The sequence below is a fragment of the Letharia lupina genome (genome assembly GCF_014066315.1).
Source record: "Letharia lupina isolate WasteWater1 chromosome Unknown contig_3, whole genome shotgun sequence".
In the NCBI taxonomy this organism is placed as follows: domain Eukaryota; kingdom Fungi; phylum Ascomycota; class Lecanoromycetes; order Lecanorales; family Parmeliaceae; genus Letharia; species Letharia lupina.
In genome coordinates, this window is record NW_023502972.1 from 1,434,137 (window position 1) to 1,454,268 (window position 20,132).

Below are 20,132 nucleotides of genomic sequence, written 5' to 3' on the forward strand. Positions count from 1 at the left end.
TGATCGCAGCAGTATTTGGTCCCAATCTATGGGGCCTCGGAACAGCCATATCGGGCACATTCGGTCAATCGAGATACGTTCTCGGTGATTATCCCCCCTTTCTTTAGCTCGCCTAACTTCTTGATAAGTGCGCTGCACCGCCAACAGCGATCATCGAGACGCAGCTGCCGCTCAAGACACCCATCGGCCCCCGTTCTAGTACATCTGATGATTCTCGCCGTCTCCAGAGACAAAGGCTCTTCTGAGAAGCCCTTGAACCTGACAAAGCTTCAGTGAACCTGATCCATAGCATACTTTAGGTGCTAGAGCTACATTGCGAGCTAAAGTAGGATGGATCGTCTAGTCCCCATTGATTCAGACCTCACATCAGCAACCTTACTACCCGAGATTTAGGGATCTCTTACCCACAAGCTTGGCACTATGTTCTTTTATATATAGGGCTGGCTTCAGTGCTAAACTCACACTAAAGAATCTCGTCAGTTCATGTGATTCCTGACGCCAGAAAGTCGGACGAGGTTTTCCTACCGAGATTGTGCAGTCAATTATCGTTCGAATACTAAGGTTGTCTTTGACGGTCGAAACAGCTTCCTCTCCTGATTCATATTCGCCCTCTTCTTCTTCAGATTCGTCCTCTTCCTCCTCACGTTCGATGTCATCGTCCAGCGCCGCTTCATCTTGACCATACGCGGTTCCGGCTAAATGAAATTCTGAAATGTCCACTTCATCCTGCACGAAACGTTCGACTTGACGTTCGTTCCCTGTTATAGCATCGTTCTCTTGGCTTTCTCGGATTTTGGTTGTTGAATGGCCGTGATAGTCAGCGTTGACTAATGAAGAGGCAACAGCTTCAACATTTTCCATCGCCGATTTGACACCGTGAAGTGTGAATAAATGAAGTCGCATATTCGTCCATGAGTGGATGAGAATTCCGCAGTCTGGAACGGGACAAGAAAGCTCAACATGGTGAGTGGAGATATGATAATTGTGACCATTCACATTGTACAGCACATCCGAATTTCCACAACCAGTAAGAACGCACTTGATGGTCTTTCGGACCATTGGAGTTCCCGTTGTGGTCGCCAGCTTGCCCTGGCGTGTAGCGACGTGGGCTATCTGTGCAATCGACGTGGGGACATGGAATTGCGTTGGACTCGTTGCGCATATACAGAACATGTTGTTCCAGATCCATTGCGGATTTCTTGGAGTTGCAGCCTGGGAATGGGCAACGGACCTTATCAAATAATTCCCAACCTAGAATCCTGACGTAACAGCCCATGCGTCTCAACATGGCTGGGAAGACTATCTGCACGGATATCATTATTCAAAGTAGTGTGGTCCTTTCAGTTTTTTGCAGCCTGGTTCAGCAAGAGACCTGTTTCCAAAAGAGACGCTTGTGCGGCTTCTTGATATTTCTGCCAGGGTCAATATTATCAATAGAGACAGAAAGGAAACGGGGCCACAGAGTCATTACTTGCACCAAATGGCAATAATCGTTGCCTTGTATACTACTAGAATCAGTATGATATGTTTGCTGGGTCAGTCTAAGGTGAATCTTCACGAATGAGTCCTTTGTGGATGCGGTCACTGATTGCTTTGTTCATCTGTTAACGGGGAGTAGGCGACCAGACTTCTCCGCATAAAGGGTTCGAGGACTTGCAAATTCGAAGCGAAAAGGGACCCCCAAAAGACGGAATGTAGGGGCATGTTTTCATCTACAGAAGTGCCGCGTGATCTAATTCGAAATTCTATATTAGCCATGTCGACTCAAGCCAGCGAAATTTCCAATGGGAAACGCGTCACTCGATCTCAATGGTCGAAGGTGGCTTGATGGTGGCTACAGCTCTTGTGAATTACGGCTTTAGATGTGAGAGACCAGAGGCAAACAGAGTACTCATCATGGAAGAATATCCTTACCGACCGCTATCCCATATGCGAAAATACATGAGCGAAAACATTTCTGACCGCGAGCGAAAATCTCCCAACTTCTCGTGATAGCAATTTTGTGTTGGACATGTAGCTCGCTACTCTCTTCTCACATCTTTTATCATTCATGTCATCTGCCAAGCTCTATTCTGGCAAGCAAGCGCCCTGGCCGTCCGTCAACGTATCCCAGCTTATGAGCTTGCTCTTACCTCATAGGGTTCAAGTGTTTTATCGGAACACCATTCGGGGTTCTGAACCCTTACTACAGTTCCCTAAAAGAGACAGATACCACATGCCTAAACATTCAAATCCACCCTTCCCCCTTTCCGAATCACATCCTCGTACTTCGCCAACGCGCTCTCAACTTCACCACCAGGCCCTGTGAATTTATCCACTTGCTGCGGTGCCCTACCATAGAAACTCTTGGGTTCAAGCAATTGATCCAGCTGTCCAATGATCGGGTTGAAGAACTCTTGTTTTCGGATACGGTCGAGTAGGTCGTTGTCCTTGCCTTCCAATTTGACGGCCGCGGCAGCTTGGTGGGAGAGGACGCGAATTTCTTCGTGGGCTTCTTGCCGGGAGACGCCGACTTCGGAGAGGGCCATGATGATGTTTTCGCTGCGGAAGGGGTCAGTGCTGAGAATTCTGCGGTGCGGGTTGGGGAAACTGGACGCACGTAGCCATGAAGGGAAGTTCTTGGGCTATTCGCCTCTCGATGACGGCTGGGTACACGACAAGACCGGACATTACCTACAATGGTTAGCATATGTTGCTCTTAGGTATGCGTGCTACTAAATTACATACATTGTCCAAAAGTAGCATTAACGCATCAGCGCAAAGGAATGATTCCGGAATGCTAATTCTTCGGATTGCACTATCATCTGTAGTAGACCTTGTCAGATTCCGAAAGCCCTTATCCTATCCCCTGGCAGGGTGTGCAATCCAGGGATCCAGTCCTGCGCTCTATGCCAAAGAGTAGGAATGGACCCCTGAAATGTACACCGAAACTTAATGAGTCATACACCTGAAATGTACACCCTACCAGCGGATGGGATAATCGACTGGTCACTTACCTAGCGTTCGTTCGAACCACTGATGAGCATACGTAGCCATAGCGTCCATTGGCAGGTTCTGCAGCTTCCGTCCGAGCGCGCATCCTCGCTCGGAGCGCATGGGATTTCTTTTGAACGCCATTGCGGAACTTCCGATTTGATCTGTTTCGAACGGTTCTTCGATTTCTTTCATCATTGCGGAATGGCGGATGTCTGTGAAAATGCGCTCGCACTGGTGGTTTTCTGGGTCAGTGGTTCCAACACAAGACAGGGATCAGAAAGCGGTATGGACTGGACAAATTGCTCACTGTCGCGCCGAACGAACCAAGGGAGTTGCAGACGTCGAGATCGATCTTGCGAGAGTACGTCTGAGAGCTGATGGTGAAGACTGATTCGAAACCCGCCTTCTTCGTGACAAGCTCGTCGAGCTCCTCTACTTTGGAATGGTCTCCTCTGAACAGAGAAAGGAAAGTGCCTTGCGTGCCAGTAGCCCTGGAGACGCATTAGCGAACTTGGGGAGCTGATTGCACCGCGAAATCTACCCTTTGACGCCTCGGAAGCGAAGATCTGATCTAGAACGCTCAATGTTCCTTAAATCCATTAAAAGATCTTGAATCCAGAGACATGTTCTCTTTCCCTATAATGATTTCGGAGTCAGCATTACTTCTTCAAGGCAAAAGCCCGAACATTGACACAGGCGGAAGGGGTATCAAGCGTCTTTTACTCCTGAACCATGTCTTTGAAACCAGATAATGGTTCGGAACAGGAGGCAAAAGCCCGGGACATTGACACAGCCCGAAAGGGTATCAAGAGCATCGTGCTCCTGGATCATGTCTCGCAACTCCAATAATGGTCTGGAGTAGTAGGGCTTTGTTCGGAAAATATACATACCACGGTGGTCAATGCTGCCGGCTGGCCGTGGGTGTATCCAAGGCATGCTTGGTCTCGATATTTGCGGGCGAAGTCTGACAGCTTCTTTATTACTGTGGCAAGCTTTGGTAAGAGAAGGTCGAGTCCATCTCTCAGGAAAATGAGATCGGCGTTGTCCGTTACGTAGCTGTCTTTGGTTAGGATCCGTTCAATCTTCATAGAATGCAAGGCGGACCAAGATGTGGCTCCCAGATGAATAATGCCTGCAGCACTAGGCGCGGCCAAGCCGAAGCCATGAACGTGGGCCATCACCTACAGATCCGTTAGATGAATAGATATGTTATTCGGGGCATCCTACGTCGTGTCGCCTCCTCTTTTCTTCCACCTCTATCAGCGCGAATTCTTCGTCTCTGATAATTATATGAGATTGCATTTCGGCCAAGGCCTGATCTGAAATGCCTGCTAGCCCAAGCTCTTTCTCTGCTTCCGCTAGCCAAATCTATCTTCTGATTAGTTTTGACGAAGCAAGCATCCTGAGACGGGCTGAAAAGGTGGAGTCAGACGAACCCAGAGTCGTCTCCATGTTGAGAAGCGGTTCCGAGGGGAGAAGAGCTGCTTCATCTCCTCTGGCACGATTGGGGGTCAGCTTTGCTTTTCTATGGTAGATTGATATGATGCAAGACAGGTCCCGAGAGTAGAAATGGTCATTTTGCTCCCGAAACATGCCTTGCGACCCACTTCAGTACCACATAGGGAGGATTATTCCTGGTACGTACCGGTACAGTACCGCGAATTGAATGGAGTCTGATACTCATTATTGGAAGCCATACTGCATTGAAGTCGAAGAAAAAGGCCCTTGTGAGAAATCGATTTTGAGAGACCAGACAATAACCTTATTTTATGTGCAGTGAGATGATTGATGTCTTTCTACATTTATTTTTTCTTCAGGTGACAGTATCACCTTGCTGTTTGTAGAGGAAACTGTTTGGTCCAGATTTTTTTTTTGTACAGAACTTCTTTCACGGAGCTTAGAATGTGCGGGAATGCGGGACCAATCAAATTTCACGAATTAGAATTTGTGCACCAAGTTTCGAATTCTGTGCGGCAATTTTTTATTAGGCGCGGGTCGGTAACTGAGCTAAATTACGTCACGGCATCAGCACGAAAACCAACTCCTGTGATTGTCACTCTAAACACCCATCTGTACCAAATCATCAAGCACTTCACCCAAAAAAACACGATAACCTCCATCCGCAATCATGAGTGGAACATCAAGCGTTGGTGGTCGTGGTGTCTACGAAGCTGGGGACCAGCGTAACTCGAAAGACTCGGAGACCAACGTCGCGGACAGGTACCATGAAGGACAGCCAAACAGCCACAAGGCAAATGACTCCAGTGCGTAGCCACATTTAAGCATTGCCAGACATGAGACCTAACAATTGATTGCAGAGGATGAGAGATCGATTGCCAACAAGCTAGCTCGAGAGGGAAAGGTAATTGGCTCAAGGTCTCAGAGCGTCAGAGATGGCTGACCGTTCCAAAGCGTCAACATGAGCCAGAGGAGATCTCCAAGGAGGCTGCTGAGTACCAGAAAGATCCTACTTTGCCCGTAAGTTGTCCGTTGCGTTCCCCGAGGGTTCATCTCGGAGAAAAGGCATGGCTTGCTAATGTCTGTGTATCGATCAGGCGAAGAACCACGGCAACGAGCCTTCCAAGGGTGCCAAGATCGATGCGGAGATTCAACAAGAGGAGGAAGAGATGCTGAAGAAGAAGGGTGCTTGGGGTTCCAAGCAGTAGAGGAGCGACCGAGACGTCACTCCACCATACCGGAGGTCAGACTGTGGATGGTGCCAGCTGCTGTTGCGCTCAGGCTATGCGGTGATGTGGCAGTCGAGAAGACAGCATAGATGACAGAAATGAAAATATTTCGTTTTCGAACGACTCTCCCTTTCATTTGACGTAGTGCTGCGGAGGCTCTTAAGCAGGGATTATCTTCCCAATCATATCAAAGCTTGCGGATCAAATGGTCAAGCTCCAGAATGCTCGTGAGGCACGGGATCTGAGTCCTTCCCGAATGATCTATAGGCTTGCCTCATCCGCATAATGGCAAGAACTTTAAGCCGATGGCTGGCTGAGGCTCGTCTATGACTGCCACTACAACGCTCGCAGTACATACAAGCTACAGCGACCTCACCGGTCAAATCTCCCACATTCTTTCAAGCTGCTGATCACCGCTGAAGTCTTGACAGAATGAGTGGTCAGCCTACAAGGGTAGGTCGGATTTCGCAGGAGATGTTCGGTCTCTGGATCAAACGATGCCTCAACTGCACCTAACACGACCCATCTTCCAGATACGATTGCCGGCTCTGCGTTCTCTTCTCGGTACTTGATGCGTGCACCTTCGAAGCATGATGTAACATCCTGTTGACAATCACTCAATCCAAATATTCCCCACTTTAACTCAGTCGGTGGAGTGTTATACCCACGGCCAGCGAAGGGGTTGGACATGTATCAGAAAGCCTGCCAATTTTGGCACTGGAATGCAGGCCTGACGCTGTACCTAGGTATCTTCTCTTGGAGCGCCACCGTGTCACCAGGTGTGGTTACTTACCTGAATGCTTGGTGGCGGATGCATGTAGGTAGCTATCTGCTATTTCCATGGGAGATACCGGGCATAGAGGAATCACGCTTTACTAGACCAAGCCATTTGAAGAAGCGTTCTGTAAGCAAGATCAGCGGTGCGTGTTCTACTAGATTCTGGATGCGACCTAGGGACAGCCGAAGCCCTATGGTTGGATGATCCCGCGTGGATATTCGGGTATACGGGTTCAGTCCGGAAAGATCACCGTCAACATAACGAGGCTTGCACGATTTCTCAAATCGAACAGGCCCTACGTCTCTTTTCTCCGCATCTCGTCTTCTACATGACCCGTGCATAACGCTTGAAGTTGAGCATCTGCTTGATGAGAAATAGCGCCTTCTTGAGACTGATTCAGATGGATCATTACGCCCTATAGGGAATGCTTAAGCAATTTGCAAGTTGTTCCAAGCTTGTCTGGATGCCCTGAGCTTCCTCTTTACACCAAGCGGCCGACATCTGGACATGAACATCGCTTCACTTGATCAACGTCAGATAACGAGACGGTAGATCCGAGAGATTGCCCTCGTATGTGACATAGCTTCTGTCATGCGAGAAACAGTAGCAATCATAGTGTGCCCGACAAGCTTTCTCGGTGCAAACGTGGACTGAAACCTTTGGATGAATGTAAATTTGACGGACGCGAGCTGTGGGGCCGATGACGAATATGAAATGATGACCGCCATACAAGGTCTCGGTTGCTTCCTCGTTAACCTGTTTGTTAATTCGCAATAGCTGGAGAGGGAGTCCAGGGTTTGAAAACTTGACCATTGATTTTGTTAGGGGGAGCCGTGCCTTGGAGGTACAGGTCTCTTCTTGCGGGAAGTAACCGTGATCTTCTCAGAATTATGAGATCTTTCCAACTGGTCGTATGCTTGTTGATCTGTGTAGCGCTACATGATATATTGAGTCTCAGATCTCGCAGGGAAGATCGAGGAACGAGGTGTTGGGACGTATTGGATGTGACCTGGTCGCGTCCATGGTCATGTCCATCATTGTGGGTAAGATCTTGAGGGTCGTAATGATTGTTAGAAGTCTCAATTGCTTACTTTGAATAGACCATGAAGTTCCCCAGGTCCTTATTAAAGTAACTCCGAATATATAAACCAAAGTATATCTATCTATATTCTCTTTCTACGCTCGGCCTTACGTTCATCCGCTGCGTGTATATTACCTGTAGCAACAGACTATGGGTCCAAGACTGGCTGGACCTTTGACGCCATGTGAAGCCCGCAGAGTAGCTCCCGTAGAATGACCAATATGACTTAATCAATCAGTCAATCAGCCTAGCTTGCCTAATAACCTCCTGGTGCCGCTCTGTCATTGGGTGAACCTAGGTGACTGCGCCGACAAAGTGACTTTGGTACGAGATTACGAGTCAGCCTTATTAGTTGAGTGCGGGCTCGCAGCCTGGCGCTGCAATCTTATGTATGGAGTGTCGACCGGCTACTGGTTGGGACATTCACTCTACCGGTTTACAGTTGCTCAATACCGTGCCATGGAAAGTCCCGCGCAAGATGAAGATCCTCAGCGGTCAGTCCTCTGAATCCACTACACCGGGCATTGACTAATGCACTCATTTATACAGGTCAGTGCTTCAACAACGGGCCATAGAAGAAGCGAGATTGGCATATTCACATTTACCTCATGGCGATGCAGTCTTTCGGCAGTGTGTCGAAGGGAAAGAAACGTTGCTGGAAGTCTTGAGTACAGTTGATCAGAAATGCCAATCTCAGAAGAAGAAGAAATCGACCAGATTTTTATCGAAGCTGCAGAAATATACAACATGGTTGCAGAATATGAGTGCTGTGGTGGACATTGCGGTACAAACACAGGCTGGGTTTGGATGTCCGCTATGGGCGCCGATCAAGTTCATATTGAAGGTTAATATGCCTCTACAGCGTTGGACTGCATTGAATGAGGTCTGAACATTGTTTTGATTAGATCTCGGACGATCATTCAAAAGCTACCGAGCAGGTTTTCAATCTACTACAATCGATTACAGAGAGCCTTCCCCGACTCGAGGTTTATGAAAAGTTGCAGTCGGACAATATACTGCAAATTGCACTCCTGAACATCTTTACCGACGTGGTGGATTTTTCTGTGCGGGCCTTCCAATTCTTTCGGCGGGGAACATTAGGTATGTCTCAGTGGTGGCTCAGAATATGGTATTCTCTGCTTACGGGTCCTTTAGTGAGATTAGCCCAGACTGTAGTACGCTCTTTTGATCGAGATATTGGAGCCGTCATAGCTCGACTTGAACGCCATGCTAGGGTCGCTGACCAGACTGCTGTTGCCACGGAGCTTCTAGAAGCAGCGAAGTTCCGCAAAGAAGCCGGCCGAAGACAGCACGAAGAGTTAGAGATACAATGTGAAAGGTGGTTGAAACCTTCGGATGTCAAACATGTTCACCTGCATCAAGTCCGGGCTAGATTAGAGGGCACCTGCGACTGGATCACATCAAACGATGTGTTTGGGAGATGGATTAAGCCAGGATGCTTGACAAGCCAGGATCGACTCCTCGTCATCTCTGGCACTCATGGCTGCGGCAAATCAGTATTGGCCTCCTCAATAGTGGCTCGACTGGAAGAAAGCGAACAGCACACCCTATTTTTCGCTTTTTCTAGCTCAGACGGAAGCCGACAAACTTCCGAAAGTCTCATTAGAACACTCCTATGGCAGTTGCTGCAAGAGACTACCAACAAAGAAAATATGAATACTATACACCACCTAAGATTGGACGGCCAGCCTACCATTCCGGAACTATGGGAGGCCTTTGGACAAATAGCTTCATCACTGGCGAAGCCGGTATACTGCGTTGTTGACGGGATTGACGAATGCACTGATTACAATCACACCATGTCCGTCAAAATTATGCAAATCATGGAAGTATGCCCAAACTTACGTATACTTTTGCTGGCTCGGCCACACGTTATTCAGAAACATTCAGACAATCCTGCTTTTGCGGCGATTGAAATTACTTCTGCGATGCTGAATCAAGATATCGAGGCCTTCATTAACAATGAAATCGCCAAGTCAGACATTCTTTCACTTCCGGAATTCCGGACGAACGTCTACAAAACCCTTACGGACAAGTCTGATGGCATGTTTCTGTGGGTTCGGCTTATGGTCGATGACCTCAGGAAGTCATCGTCAAAATCCGAGTTCAGCGAGAGACTGCAGAATTTGCCCCGTGGACTGGAGAAAGCATACCAACTCCTTTTTCTCCACCTTTTTCAAAAACTCGACAAATTTGAGCTACGTCTAGCACATAATGTCCTGGCCTTCACAAGTGCATCGTGCCGCCCCCTGCGTTTCGAGGAACTTCGATATGCTCATGCTATGCATTGCCGGTCGTTAGAAACAGTGGCGCAACCTCTCGAGGAGTACTTACTTCTACAGCCACCTCAAAGGGTACTTGATGTTACTGGAGGCCTGGTCTCCATGACAGACGGTGTCTTGCGCCTTATTCACTCCTCTGTCAGAGACTTTTTGATCCGTCCTGAGGATCAATGGGTCTGCGAACCTGACAGGGCTGTGCTAGGCTTTAGAATCGACATTACCCAGACACACCGTTCTTTCGCCTGGCTTTGTCTCGACTACATGAGGTTGGAGCAAGAGGAGAGAAGAAATTGGGAGCCCGAAACGTGTCAGTCTACGCAAGCTCTCTGGGATAGCTATCCTCTTCTTGCGTACGCTACGTTGTATGCTTGTTTTCATTTGAACCGATCGTGGCCACCTTGTTCCATCAGTCTAGCTAAGATAGAAACTGTGTTAGAGTCAACACAGAGTATACTCTGGGTTCAACACTTCGCCCACCTTCTGTTCGAAGATGCTACTCTTGAGTCACAAATGGACGAGCTCATGGTTTGGGGTGACCGGATGGCGGATGCAGGCCTGGACAAAAGATTATTTGCCATCTTCGAAGAAACTTTGAAGGAACGGATTGGCCAAATGCGAAGAGCGGGAAAGCATGATGATCCACTCACAGAAAGTTTGCAATTTCATCTTAACCAACCTACAGGCGGACAATCTGGAAGTTTTGGCCAGCAGCAAAACAATGAAGCTACAGATTCAGTTCTCGAGTCTGGCACAGCTGGCCCTAATGTTGAGACTATTTCTCCCTATTCGAGCCCATGCTCGAATGATTGCTCTGCTACCTTGTCTCGAGCCATGGATCTCCTGAAAGGCCGAAATTCGTTGCCTATCGGCCATCAAATTGAACTATGTCTAAGACTGTCAACCTCTCTCCGCAGGACACGTGTTCTGATCGATCCTCTCAAGGTCCTCTTTCAATTGATCTTGAGGAATGCCTCGGGTATTCATGTGTTTGCGCTTCTGGCTATTGGCGAATTCTACAAAAGGCTTGAGAAGTACCAAGAGGCTCTCGAAGTCTACACTGCCGCTTCCAGAAAGATGGATCATCTAGATGTACCACTAAAGTTCAGGATCCACAGTTACATGGGCGACTGTTATCGGGCACTATCTTTAGATATGGAAGCCTTGAGGTCCTATGAAAGAGCATTTTCCGGCCAAGAGATCCTTCTTGGTAGTAGGCACTATGGTACACTCAAAACTCTGAAAATGATGATGCTCATAAATGACTGGAATTCCCAATATACAGAGGTGTTAAGGCTGAGCGACAAAATTTTCATGCAAAAGGAATTCGTACCAGAATTGAATCTCATTGATAATCTACAACTCCACAACTTGAGACACAATGCCTATCTGAAGATGGGCAATCATGACAGAGCGGCGCACGTGGAGAAAAGTCTACAGGCAACCCTGAAACTATGCCGCGAATCTTACAGCAATGACGATGGCATTTCCCCCCGCCTTCTTCGAGAAAGGAGCTTTGCGTACTACAATCTGGGTAACTACGATAAGGCACTGGAATCTTTCCAGCTAGCATGCGAAGCCTTTAAGAAATCAAAAGGGTCAACTTTTAGCCATACCTTGTTCATTCAAGCTAGCATCGCTTTGACATACGCGCGGCTAGGACGGTACTATGAGGCAAAGAAATTACTTGAAATGGTGCATGCAAAACAACAGAGTGTCCTTGGCCCCGATCACCGAGAAGTCTGGTGGACAAGAAACAAATTAGAAGCTCTTAAATTCGTCGATAACGAGTTGGGCGAGGAAGAGTTGGACGATGACAATCGTAGCATGATTACAACCTAACGGTCAGTTCCCGTTCATGTTTTATCGATCTTCACTACAGCGTCATAGGATCTCTATCTTCGAACCGTACTGTGAGCGCTCTAGTCATGACATTTGGTCTATTCTCTGACAAGGCGCCGACTTCACAGCGCTACCATTCTCCTCTGTTTCCCCCAACCCTTCTTCAATACCATTTGGCTCGTCGCTTAGCGGGTAATCAAGTCTCGAAACGCCATGACAGAAGACCTACTGCGGTATTCGTAGCTTACTACCTACACTCAATAAAGCCACGGTCCTTTAGAGAAGCTGTTCTCCTGCTCCGAATGAGCTGGAATTTGCAGAACCTTTGTATGAACCGCGTTCATGGCAAGCAACGCGTCACTTTCTTTGACAACGAAGGAGATGTTGATCTCGCTTGCTCCTTGGCTGATGAGGTAAATGTTGATTTTTGCCCCAGCGAGCGTTGAAAATATTTCCCCAGCTATTCCCACCGTGTTACGCATCTTGTGACCCACGACTGAGATGATCGACATTCCTGTCGTGACAGACACAGTCCCAAGCTTCTCAATCTCGGAAGTCGCATTCTTGATCTCCCTTGCCCCTTCCGTTGCTGCTGAAACTGCTAAACTTATCGATTTTTCTGTGGTTGTGATCAGATCAACTACTACTTTGTGCTGATCTAGTCGCCTAAAGACCTCGGCGAGAAACCCATGAGACTTGTTGTTTCGGTGGCAGAGCACGTTGATGATAAGAATGGAGTCCTTGACCGTCACTGCGGTTGGCCTTCGTCGCTGCTGCATATCGCCATGATAACCGTTGGCAAGGAGGAAGGAAGATGTGGGCGTCGATATCCCTGACCGAGCTGCACTTGGAATCTCGTTGGGTTCTGCGGAAACATCTGAGGCAAGATGATTGGAAGGGAATATGATGGTTCCAGCGCCGGAAGGATCCTTGACGTTCTTCAATCGCAGAGGAATCTTGGCCTTCTGGATGTGTTCCATTGTCAAGGGATGAATAACCTGTATCGGAAGATCTAAAATTATTATCGCAGATCACAGCGCGAATCCGGTAAGATCTCCACAATTCGAGGTGGTCGGAAGGACTGGAGAAGAAAGCAGGTCAGGATCACATACTTCGCTCCCAAAATAGGTCAGCTCTGCTGCTTCTTCGCAAGTCACTGTCGCGAGCAGCCTAGCCGACAGCACTTTAATAGGATCCGCGGTAAAGATCCCATCGACCTCCTTCCATATCTGGACTTCACGAGCGCCGATGCCCACAGCACACATCGCTGCGCAGAAGTCTGAATAGCCCCGGCCAACGCTGTGGAGAAGGGAGTGTGGCATTGCCCCAAAGAATCCTGCGGGGTTGTTAAAAGGATGGACATTCTAGGAATCTGAGCACATTGATTGTGCCCACCAGTGACTATGGGGATCCTATCACCGCATTCTTGTATCTTTTCCCCTATCTTTATCGAAATTCGGTCATAGAAGTGAGGTCCAAGCTCCTCATACGCAGCTTCTGGCCCATTTGGATCACTTAGGTACGCTTGCTCGACAATGTCATCCAGCAGTACAACCTTTGCACGAACGCCTCTGTGTTCCAACGACGATGCGGTTATGAGACACGCCAATTTCTCTCCGAGTGCAAGTACACGGTCCTGCGAACGTGGGGACAGCTCCCCAACCGTTTGCGCAGCATGGAGGAAAGTCCGAAGGCGTTCACACTCGTCGATTATACTCAATTCCAGTTCTTGGGCTGGCTTGCCACCGGCATATCTGGACCCATCGCCAACAACTGAGTTCACAGCTTCCAGGTGCTGATCTCGAATAATGCTAACAGCATTGTCAAGTCGCTCGCCCGACCCAAGGCTGGGGTCTGTGGCATGAGAGATGGCTTCAAGCAGTAGCTTGGTCGTGCCAGTGGACTTGGTTGTGCCAGATCGTGCGGAACAGACTATTGCCACTCTATCATGCTCAAGGGAGCTGGGAATGATTTCTCCGGTTATCGTATCTAGGAGCTTGCCCAGACTTGTTCCCCCATACTTCTGCACCACCCACGGACTGTTCGTTTTCCTCATTGGTGAGAGCATGGAGTGAGACTGGCCACAGGTGAAATGTCCGAGGAAGTCGGAGTTGCGATGAATGCACAAAAAAAAACTCGAGGATACCAGCACTGAAAAGAGGAATTTTTATGCGCTCATTCCACTCATAACCTGCGTTCTTGCGCAAGATGGACTGCACTAACACCAAAGCCGATCACTTCTATGTACAGAACGCTAGCCGATGGCGAGGCTTTCAGGACCAACGGCCGGCTTCTGCGACCGATGACTCTTTCCACACTTCACAACGGGGACCCTGATCATCCGAGTCCAACAGCCTGGAAACATCTAACACTGATTAAGGGACAGTAGTGTTCCCGTGTTGATATCGGAGAGGACATCGGATGCGGGGGGCAAATACCGAAGGAAATGTCAAACAATCTACGGGGTGATCCCGCAAACACGGCGACTATTCCGGAAGTTAGCTCTCCAGTTCAAACCATGTTCTCTTGTTTCAGTGCCGATATCTTCATGTTCGTGCCCCCACTGATACACATTTCCACCTCGATAAAGCTAGGCCAACAGTAGTTGGGTGGGGCCGATCCCAGTCCAGACCAGAGGCCGGTCACGTGATGTTCGGGGATTGAAGCAAAGTCTCGGGATTTGGACTTTTCAACTTCAAATTTCTCAGTAAAAGTGTACGCAACATGACAGAAACGGTAGGAGACATCGTCAATCTGCAGATCGGCGTAATGGATGCATATGCATCCGACCTCTCTGATATAATGGCACTGCTGCCGCTGCAGCTTCCCCCGCATTCACCTTATAGTCTACCACTCTCGCTGTTTGACTCTTTTACGACAACGCAATCTTCACAATGGTTTCGGGATCGCTAAAGAACGTTGAGAACCCAGGATGGAACACCATCGCATTGCATGGCGGTCAAGAGCCAGATCCTATTAACGGTGCAAGAGCTGCTCCTATTTATCAAACCTGTGCCTACAATTTCGAAGATGCCGCCGACGGGGCGGGCAAATTCGCCTGGTCCAAGGATGGCTACGTCTACACGCGCATGGGCAATCCTACAAACACCATTTTCGAGACCAGAATGGCCATGCTCGAAGGGGGTGTCGGGGCCGTAGCGACAGCTTCAGGACATGCTGCTCAAGTAAGTCTCACCCCTTCTCAGGATTTTGGTAACCGTACTGATCGATCCTTGCCAGTTCATGGCCATCACCAATTGCTGTCAGCCGGGCCACAACTTTGTCAGCACCAGCTGGCTCTACGGCGGCACGTACAACCAGTTCAGAGTCTACATGAAAAAGTTCAAGATCGCCGTCAAGTTCGTCCAAGGCGATGACCCCACCGACATCAAAAACATGATTGATGAAAACACCCGAGCCGTCTATATTGAGACCATCAGCAACCCAAAGCACAACATCCCTGACGTCGCGGCCATTGCAAAAGTCGCCCATGACGCCGGCATCCCTCTGATCATCGACAACACCTTTGGCATGGGCGGCTACATCTCCCGTCCCATCTCGCTAGGCGCCGACATCGTCACCCACAGCTGCACCAAATGGATCGGCGGCCACGGCACGAGCATGGGCGGTATCGTCATCGACGGAGGCCACTTCGACTGGAGCGCCAGCGGCAAATTCCCAGAATTCACGGAGCCCGCCGACGGCTACCACGGCATGCGGTTCTGGGAGACGTACGGGAACAAAGCCCTCGCCGCCAAGCTGCGCATGGACTCCATGCGCGACCTGGGCCCGTGCATGAGCCCTTTCAACGCCTGGCTCTTCCTCCAAGGCTTGGAGACCCTGCCGCTCCGGGGCCAACGCCACGTGGAGAACTCGCAGGCTTTCGCCGAGTGGCTCGAGGCGCATCCGTGCGTCAGCTGGGTGCTCTACCCGGGCTTGAAGTCCCACAAGGATTACGAGCGAGCGCGAACGACGATGCCGAACGGCCCTGGCGGCGTGCTTACCTTTGGCGTGGTACGTACCCGCGCTCTTTGTCGATACGCTTGGATGCGTTATCTACCGTGATGCTGACCGTTGGCCAGGCGGGGAACATCGATGAAGTGAGGGCCGTCGTCAACAACCTGAAACTCTGCAGCCATCTCGCCAACGTCGGCGACGCAAAGACCCTCATCATCCACCCGTGGGTCACCACGCATCAGCAACTTCCCGACGAAGAGAAGATCAAAGGCGGCGTCACGCCCGATCTGATCCGTGTCAGTCTCGGCCTGGAAGACATCAAGGACATCATCTTCGACTTCCAGCAAGCCTTTGTCGCCGCCGGGCTGCAACCGGCCGAGAAAGGCGTCGATCCTTTCCAGGCCGCTTCCGGTCTCGTCAAGTCTGGCTTCATGGGCAAGTGGGCCACGAGCGCCCCGAAGCCCGGGACGGACGGGTCGGAAGGTTGGGCCGAGAGGAATGGGGTGAAGGGGACGGAGGAGAAGGGAGATGCGAATGGGACCGAGAAGAAAGAGGAGGCGGATGGGACGGATAAGAGGCGTGAGGCTGCACCTACGGATGCCGTGGATGCCACCCAGGCTGAGTCCAAGATGACTATGGCTACCAGTGCTTGAAAGTGCTGCCGGCTTTTCTTTTCTCTTTGGGTGGGGAGGAGTTATATATTATGCCGAGGGAACCTACTTGTCGATTACCATTGAGAGCATCATTCATCGCTACACGTCCATCTGCCTACTCGATGATAATGACCCCGACCAATACTCGTCCGCAGCACTGTTCACATGCTCCTATCCCCATGAAGGAACATACTCGTCTCCAAGTTAGGACCCTGTGTGATGAAGCACACAATAGATGGGTCTGAAAAGACTACTTTCTCCCAGAGGACACGCCATGAGCTAGATCGGGGGACGACAGGGAAGGAGCCATTCACGGGAAAGCTCCCTTCTAGTATGGAGTCACCCATGACAGCTACTCCCAAGCTTGCTAATAAATAGCGCCTTCCATATCGAAGTTCCCATTCCTCACGATGCAAACCCTGTACCGAGAAAGCCCTTCTCCCTACCCTCACGAGCCGTCAAACGGCACACTCGTACCAGTACTAGTATTCAGTTCCAACTGACTCCCCTCGACGATCAGCCACACACTCCACTAGTATAAGATCGCCTCAGAGACTTACAAGACACCAGGTCTCGAATGACTCCCCACCGGATCAAAACTGAAACTACAATCCTGCCGTTAGTATTGCATCTTCGAGGCGGGTCATCGAGCCTTGGGACATATTTCCAGAGTGGAATAATTGGTCGCAAAGAGAAGATACAACAGTATGGACTCAGCAAATACATACTCCATCTTCGCCTCCGTCAGCTCACCCATCCTCAACTCCGCATACACAATCTCCTCATTATCCCACACTGGCTCAGCGAGAAACGTTCCCAGCGGTCCAATGACGCGGGAGCCGCCGTCATTCGCGGTCCAAGCCGTGCCGTCTGGTTTGCGGTCGCTGGGATTGGAGGCGGCGAAGGGTGGATAGTCTGAGGGGAAGAGGGAGACTTGATGGGTTGGGAGTGTTGGTGAAGAGTGTGAGGGGTTGAGGTAGGCAAGAAGCTTACTTTGCAGAATTGATTTGAGTCGATGACGAAACAGCGGCCTTCTTTCGCGATGTGCTGCATTTTGCGATCCAGGAGGGCAGGTCGTCGGCGTTGGGGCCGACGGAGTTTCTGATAACTTGATTGGTGGACTGTCAGGTGGGAGGGATGAGTTGAGATCGACACGTACTCAATGCCTTTGTGACACAGCGCTAGCCTAGCAGTGGGCATGTAATTCTCCCAGCAGATTAATCCACCAACCTTGCCAATCGCAGTATCGGCGACGATGAGTCCGTCGCCGGAGCCGCGGCCCCAGATTAGGCGTTCAGCCGCCGTGGGTATCAACTGTGACTGTCAGAATCTCCACAGTAAATGAACCAAACCGGCGCCCGAAAACCTTTCTATACTCGTACAGGAGCGTCACATCTCTATCTAAGAGAAAAGCCGTGTAATAGGGCGTGCCTCCTTCCTTCTCGATGATGCCGAGTGAGAGAAAGACATGATTTTCCCGAGCCGTGCGGGCAAGGGTTTCGAAACCTGGAGACGGGATGGCGACAGCGGCATCATAGTATTTTGGCAAACCACTGTCGACCTGAGTATGCCGAATGTTAGATGTGCCACTTGTTGGTTTTCCCCAAAAGAGCCTAGATCCAGGGTTACTCACCACGAGGCTCTCGTGCGCCGACGGTTGCACCGAAGGCATAGCGCCGAAAGAAGGCCTTTCCTGGGGTTACGTGCAGAGTCAGTACCGGCAGATAAGCTCAGCACCGCGCTAAGCAAGGGAAAAGAGATCTAGACTCTTACGGGAACACGATCAGATCAGCACCTGCATTCGCGGCTTCGGCAGTAAAGTGGGCCAGTTTGGTCATACTCTAAGGCAGATCAAAAGCTGCTGGGGCAGCCTGCCCGGCTGCAACCTTGACAGTCTCTTGGGTGCGCGACATCTGATCGTTTGCGGATGGTGGGGGCTCAGTATGGTGTTCCAAGAGGTCCAATGCCAGTCCTGGACTCGGAGATTAAAGTATCTTAGTGACATGTAGATGTGGAGATGGGGAACTTGGTTGACGGCAATTAGCACTAGCTATAGCATATGCTAATAATGTTCGCTCCTGTGTTATCTGGGGGAAGTTCCCTGAACGTCAAAGTCGGTGGGGTAATGTCCCCTTCCGAAGATCATTTGCCGATCAACAAACCCCGGGGTAGCTTGGAGAGATCCCGAACTGATAGCAAGAACAATGATTTTTGACTCACCTTGTGCAATATGTCGTGCTGAAGGATTATGCAAGCTATACTTGAGAGAATTATATTGCTGAAACCTGGTATGTGGGAGAAAATAGTCGACGTAGTTCTAGACGCTTCACTATCCCATCTATGTCACTTTGCCTTTTGAAAAATGACAGCTCGTGAGTACCCCTGCGCCTTTGATCAGAAATTGCCCTTCTAATGGTTCTATGCAGAACTTGACCACATTCCCGAGAAGCGAAACCCCTATGTAGACCTGATATCGGACCAAGTGTTCGCATTGATCTCATCACTAGATCTGGATTCCGGACATGTCCTCGAAAAGTGTGAAGTTGCATACAAAACCTGGGGGGTCCTCAACGAGAAGCGCGACAATGTTCTCGTCGTATGCCATGCACTCTCCGGAAGTAGTGATCTAGAAGATTGGTGGGGTCCGTTGTTGGGGCCGGGAAAAGCCTTCGACTACACGCGATATTTGGTGTTTTGTGGAAACCTTCTGGGATCGCCGTATGGTTCAGCTTCTCCGCTCACAATCAACCCAAGTACTGGAAGACCGTACGGACCAGAGTTTCCGGAGACTTCTATTAGAGATGATGTTCGGTAGGCCACCAGATGCCAGCTCGTTACTTGACGAGTGACAACTAACATGATCACAAGAGCGCACAAACTCGTACTTGATGCCATGGGTGTCCAGTCAGTAGCAGCCGTGGTAGGAGGCTCGATGGGAGGGATGTCAGCTCTTGAATGGCCGTTGTGCACGCCTGTTGGGTATGTCAACACGATTATACCAATCGCGACGTCAGCAGACCATAGTGCATGGGGCATCTCTTGGGCTGAAGCCCAGAAGCAATGTATCTATGCAGATTCAAACTACCAGGATGGATACTATGATATGGGTAGTCAGCCCACGAAGGGATTGGCGGCAGCCAGAATGGTAGCGTTGCTCACATACCGTTCCGGCGTATCCTTCGACAAACGCTTTGGAAGAAAATCACCGGCCAAGAGAAAGGGACTGCAAAAATCCAAAGAAGATCTGGCTGATGGGCATTGCGGCAACGGTGTGAATAGTAATTCTCAAAACCCGAAGTGTGACGCCTTTAGGTCGAGAAAGCGCGCTCAGATTGAGGCAAGCAACAGGACTCAGACCCGTACACACCGCACTCGCTCTCCGGTCTTCTCGGCTCAGGGCTACCTGAAATATCAAGGAGACAAATTTATCCGCCGCTTCGATGCCAACTGCTACATCAACTTGACAAACAAGATGGATACGCACGACCTTACGCGCGACAGAATTGTGAGGGGAGAAGAAACAGACGAAGTAGAAGAAGCTTTCACTGAGGTCCTCAAAGCCGTGCCGGCAAAAGCTTTAGTCGTCAGCGTTGACACAGACAACCTCTTCCAGCCCGAACAACAAGTCAAGCTGGCCAAGTATCTACCTGATGCGACTCTCTCAATAATTCGATCCGAGGATGGCCACGACGGGTTCCTTCTGGAATTCGAAGCTTTAGACGGTCTCATCTCCGAGCGACTCAAGCAGCAGTGTTCCTGGGTGTACAAAGATCCACCACTACTCGAAAGCAATGGGACGGGTTCGGCTGCAGTCAAAGATAGCGTCTTCGGTGAGGTCGAATCAGAGTGGTGATGCAA

At 49.8% G+C, this 20,132-nt stretch overlaps 9 protein-coding genes across 9 annotated transcripts; 4 read left to right on the plus strand and 5 right to left on the minus strand.

Moving 5' to 3' along the window:
- Positions 1-195: 195 nt before the first annotated feature.
- HO133_007313 (uncharacterized protein) lies at positions 196-861 on the minus strand (the record flags this gene model as incomplete). The annotated part of the gene is made up of 2 exons (XM_037298204.1): positions 196-258; positions 526-861. The coding sequence occupies 2 exons, from the start codon at positions 859-861 to the stop codon at positions 196-198; spliced, it is 399 nt and encodes a 132-aa protein (XP_037156839.1).
- A 1,358-nt stretch (positions 862-2,219) lies between these two features.
- HO133_007314 (uncharacterized protein) lies at positions 2,220-4,673 on the minus strand (the record flags this gene model as incomplete). The annotated part of the gene is made up of 11 exons (XM_037298205.1): positions 2,220-2,541; positions 2,600-2,673; positions 2,728-2,804; positions 2,997-3,207; positions 3,284-3,467; positions 3,518-3,612; positions 3,867-4,032; positions 4,081-4,157; positions 4,204-4,344; positions 4,413-4,471; positions 4,622-4,673. The coding sequence occupies 11 exons, from the start codon at positions 4,671-4,673 to the stop codon at positions 2,220-2,222; spliced, it is 1,458 nt and encodes a 485-aa protein (XP_037156840.1).
- A 431-nt stretch (positions 4,674-5,104) lies between these two features.
- HO133_007315 (uncharacterized protein) lies at positions 5,105-5,642 on the plus strand (the record flags this gene model as incomplete). Its single annotated transcript, XM_037298206.1, has 4 exons — positions 5,105-5,240; positions 5,295-5,338; positions 5,389-5,454; positions 5,532-5,642. The coding sequence occupies 4 exons, from the start codon at positions 5,105-5,107 to the stop codon at positions 5,640-5,642; spliced, it is 357 nt and encodes a 118-aa protein (XP_037156841.1).
- Positions 5,643-7,981: 2,339 nt separating this feature from the next.
- Positions 7,982-11,664, plus strand: HO133_007316 (uncharacterized protein; the record flags this gene model as incomplete). The annotated part of the gene is made up of 3 exons (XM_037298207.1): positions 7,982-8,016; positions 8,072-8,366; positions 8,428-11,664. The coding sequence occupies 3 exons, from the start codon at positions 7,982-7,984 to the stop codon at positions 11,662-11,664; spliced, it is 3,567 nt and encodes a 1,188-aa protein (XP_037156842.1).
- Positions 11,665-11,921: 257 nt separating this feature from the next.
- On the minus strand, positions 11,922-12,644 carry HO133_007317 (uncharacterized protein; the record flags this gene model as incomplete). Its single annotated transcript, XM_037298208.1, has 1 exon — positions 11,922-12,644. One exon carries the CDS (start codon positions 12,642-12,644, stop codon positions 11,922-11,924), a length of 723 nt encoding a protein of 240 aa, XP_037156843.1.
- Positions 12,645-12,695: 51 nt separating this feature from the next.
- On the minus strand, positions 12,696-13,732 carry HO133_007318 (uncharacterized protein; the record flags this gene model as incomplete). The annotated part of the gene is made up of 2 exons (XM_037298209.1): positions 12,696-13,000; positions 13,060-13,732. 2 exons carry the CDS (start codon positions 13,730-13,732, stop codon positions 12,696-12,698), a joined length of 978 nt encoding a protein of 325 aa, XP_037156844.1.
- Positions 13,733-14,558: 826 nt separating this feature from the next.
- HO133_007319 (uncharacterized protein) lies at positions 14,559-16,274 on the plus strand (the record flags this gene model as incomplete). Its single annotated transcript, XM_037298210.1, has 3 exons — positions 14,559-14,849; positions 14,905-15,678; positions 15,747-16,274. 3 exons carry the CDS (start codon positions 14,559-14,561, stop codon positions 16,272-16,274), a joined length of 1,593 nt encoding a protein of 530 aa, XP_037156845.1.
- Positions 16,275-16,763: 489 nt separating this feature from the next.
- On the minus strand, positions 16,764-17,946 carry HO133_007320 (uncharacterized protein; the record flags this gene model as incomplete). The annotated part of the gene is made up of 7 exons (XM_037298211.1): positions 16,764-16,773; positions 16,835-16,879; positions 17,003-17,158; positions 17,268-17,375; positions 17,434-17,594; positions 17,641-17,835; positions 17,908-17,946. 7 exons carry the CDS (start codon positions 17,944-17,946, stop codon positions 16,764-16,766), a joined length of 714 nt encoding a protein of 237 aa, XP_037156846.1.
- Positions 17,947-18,636: 690 nt separating this feature from the next.
- Positions 18,637-20,127, plus strand: HO133_007321 (uncharacterized protein; the record flags this gene model as incomplete). The annotated part of the gene is made up of 3 exons (XM_037298212.1): positions 18,637-18,646; positions 18,701-19,085; positions 19,143-20,127. The coding sequence occupies 3 exons, from the start codon at positions 18,637-18,639 to the stop codon at positions 20,125-20,127; spliced, it is 1,380 nt and encodes a 459-aa protein (XP_037156847.1).
- Positions 20,128-20,132: the final 5 nt, after the last annotated feature.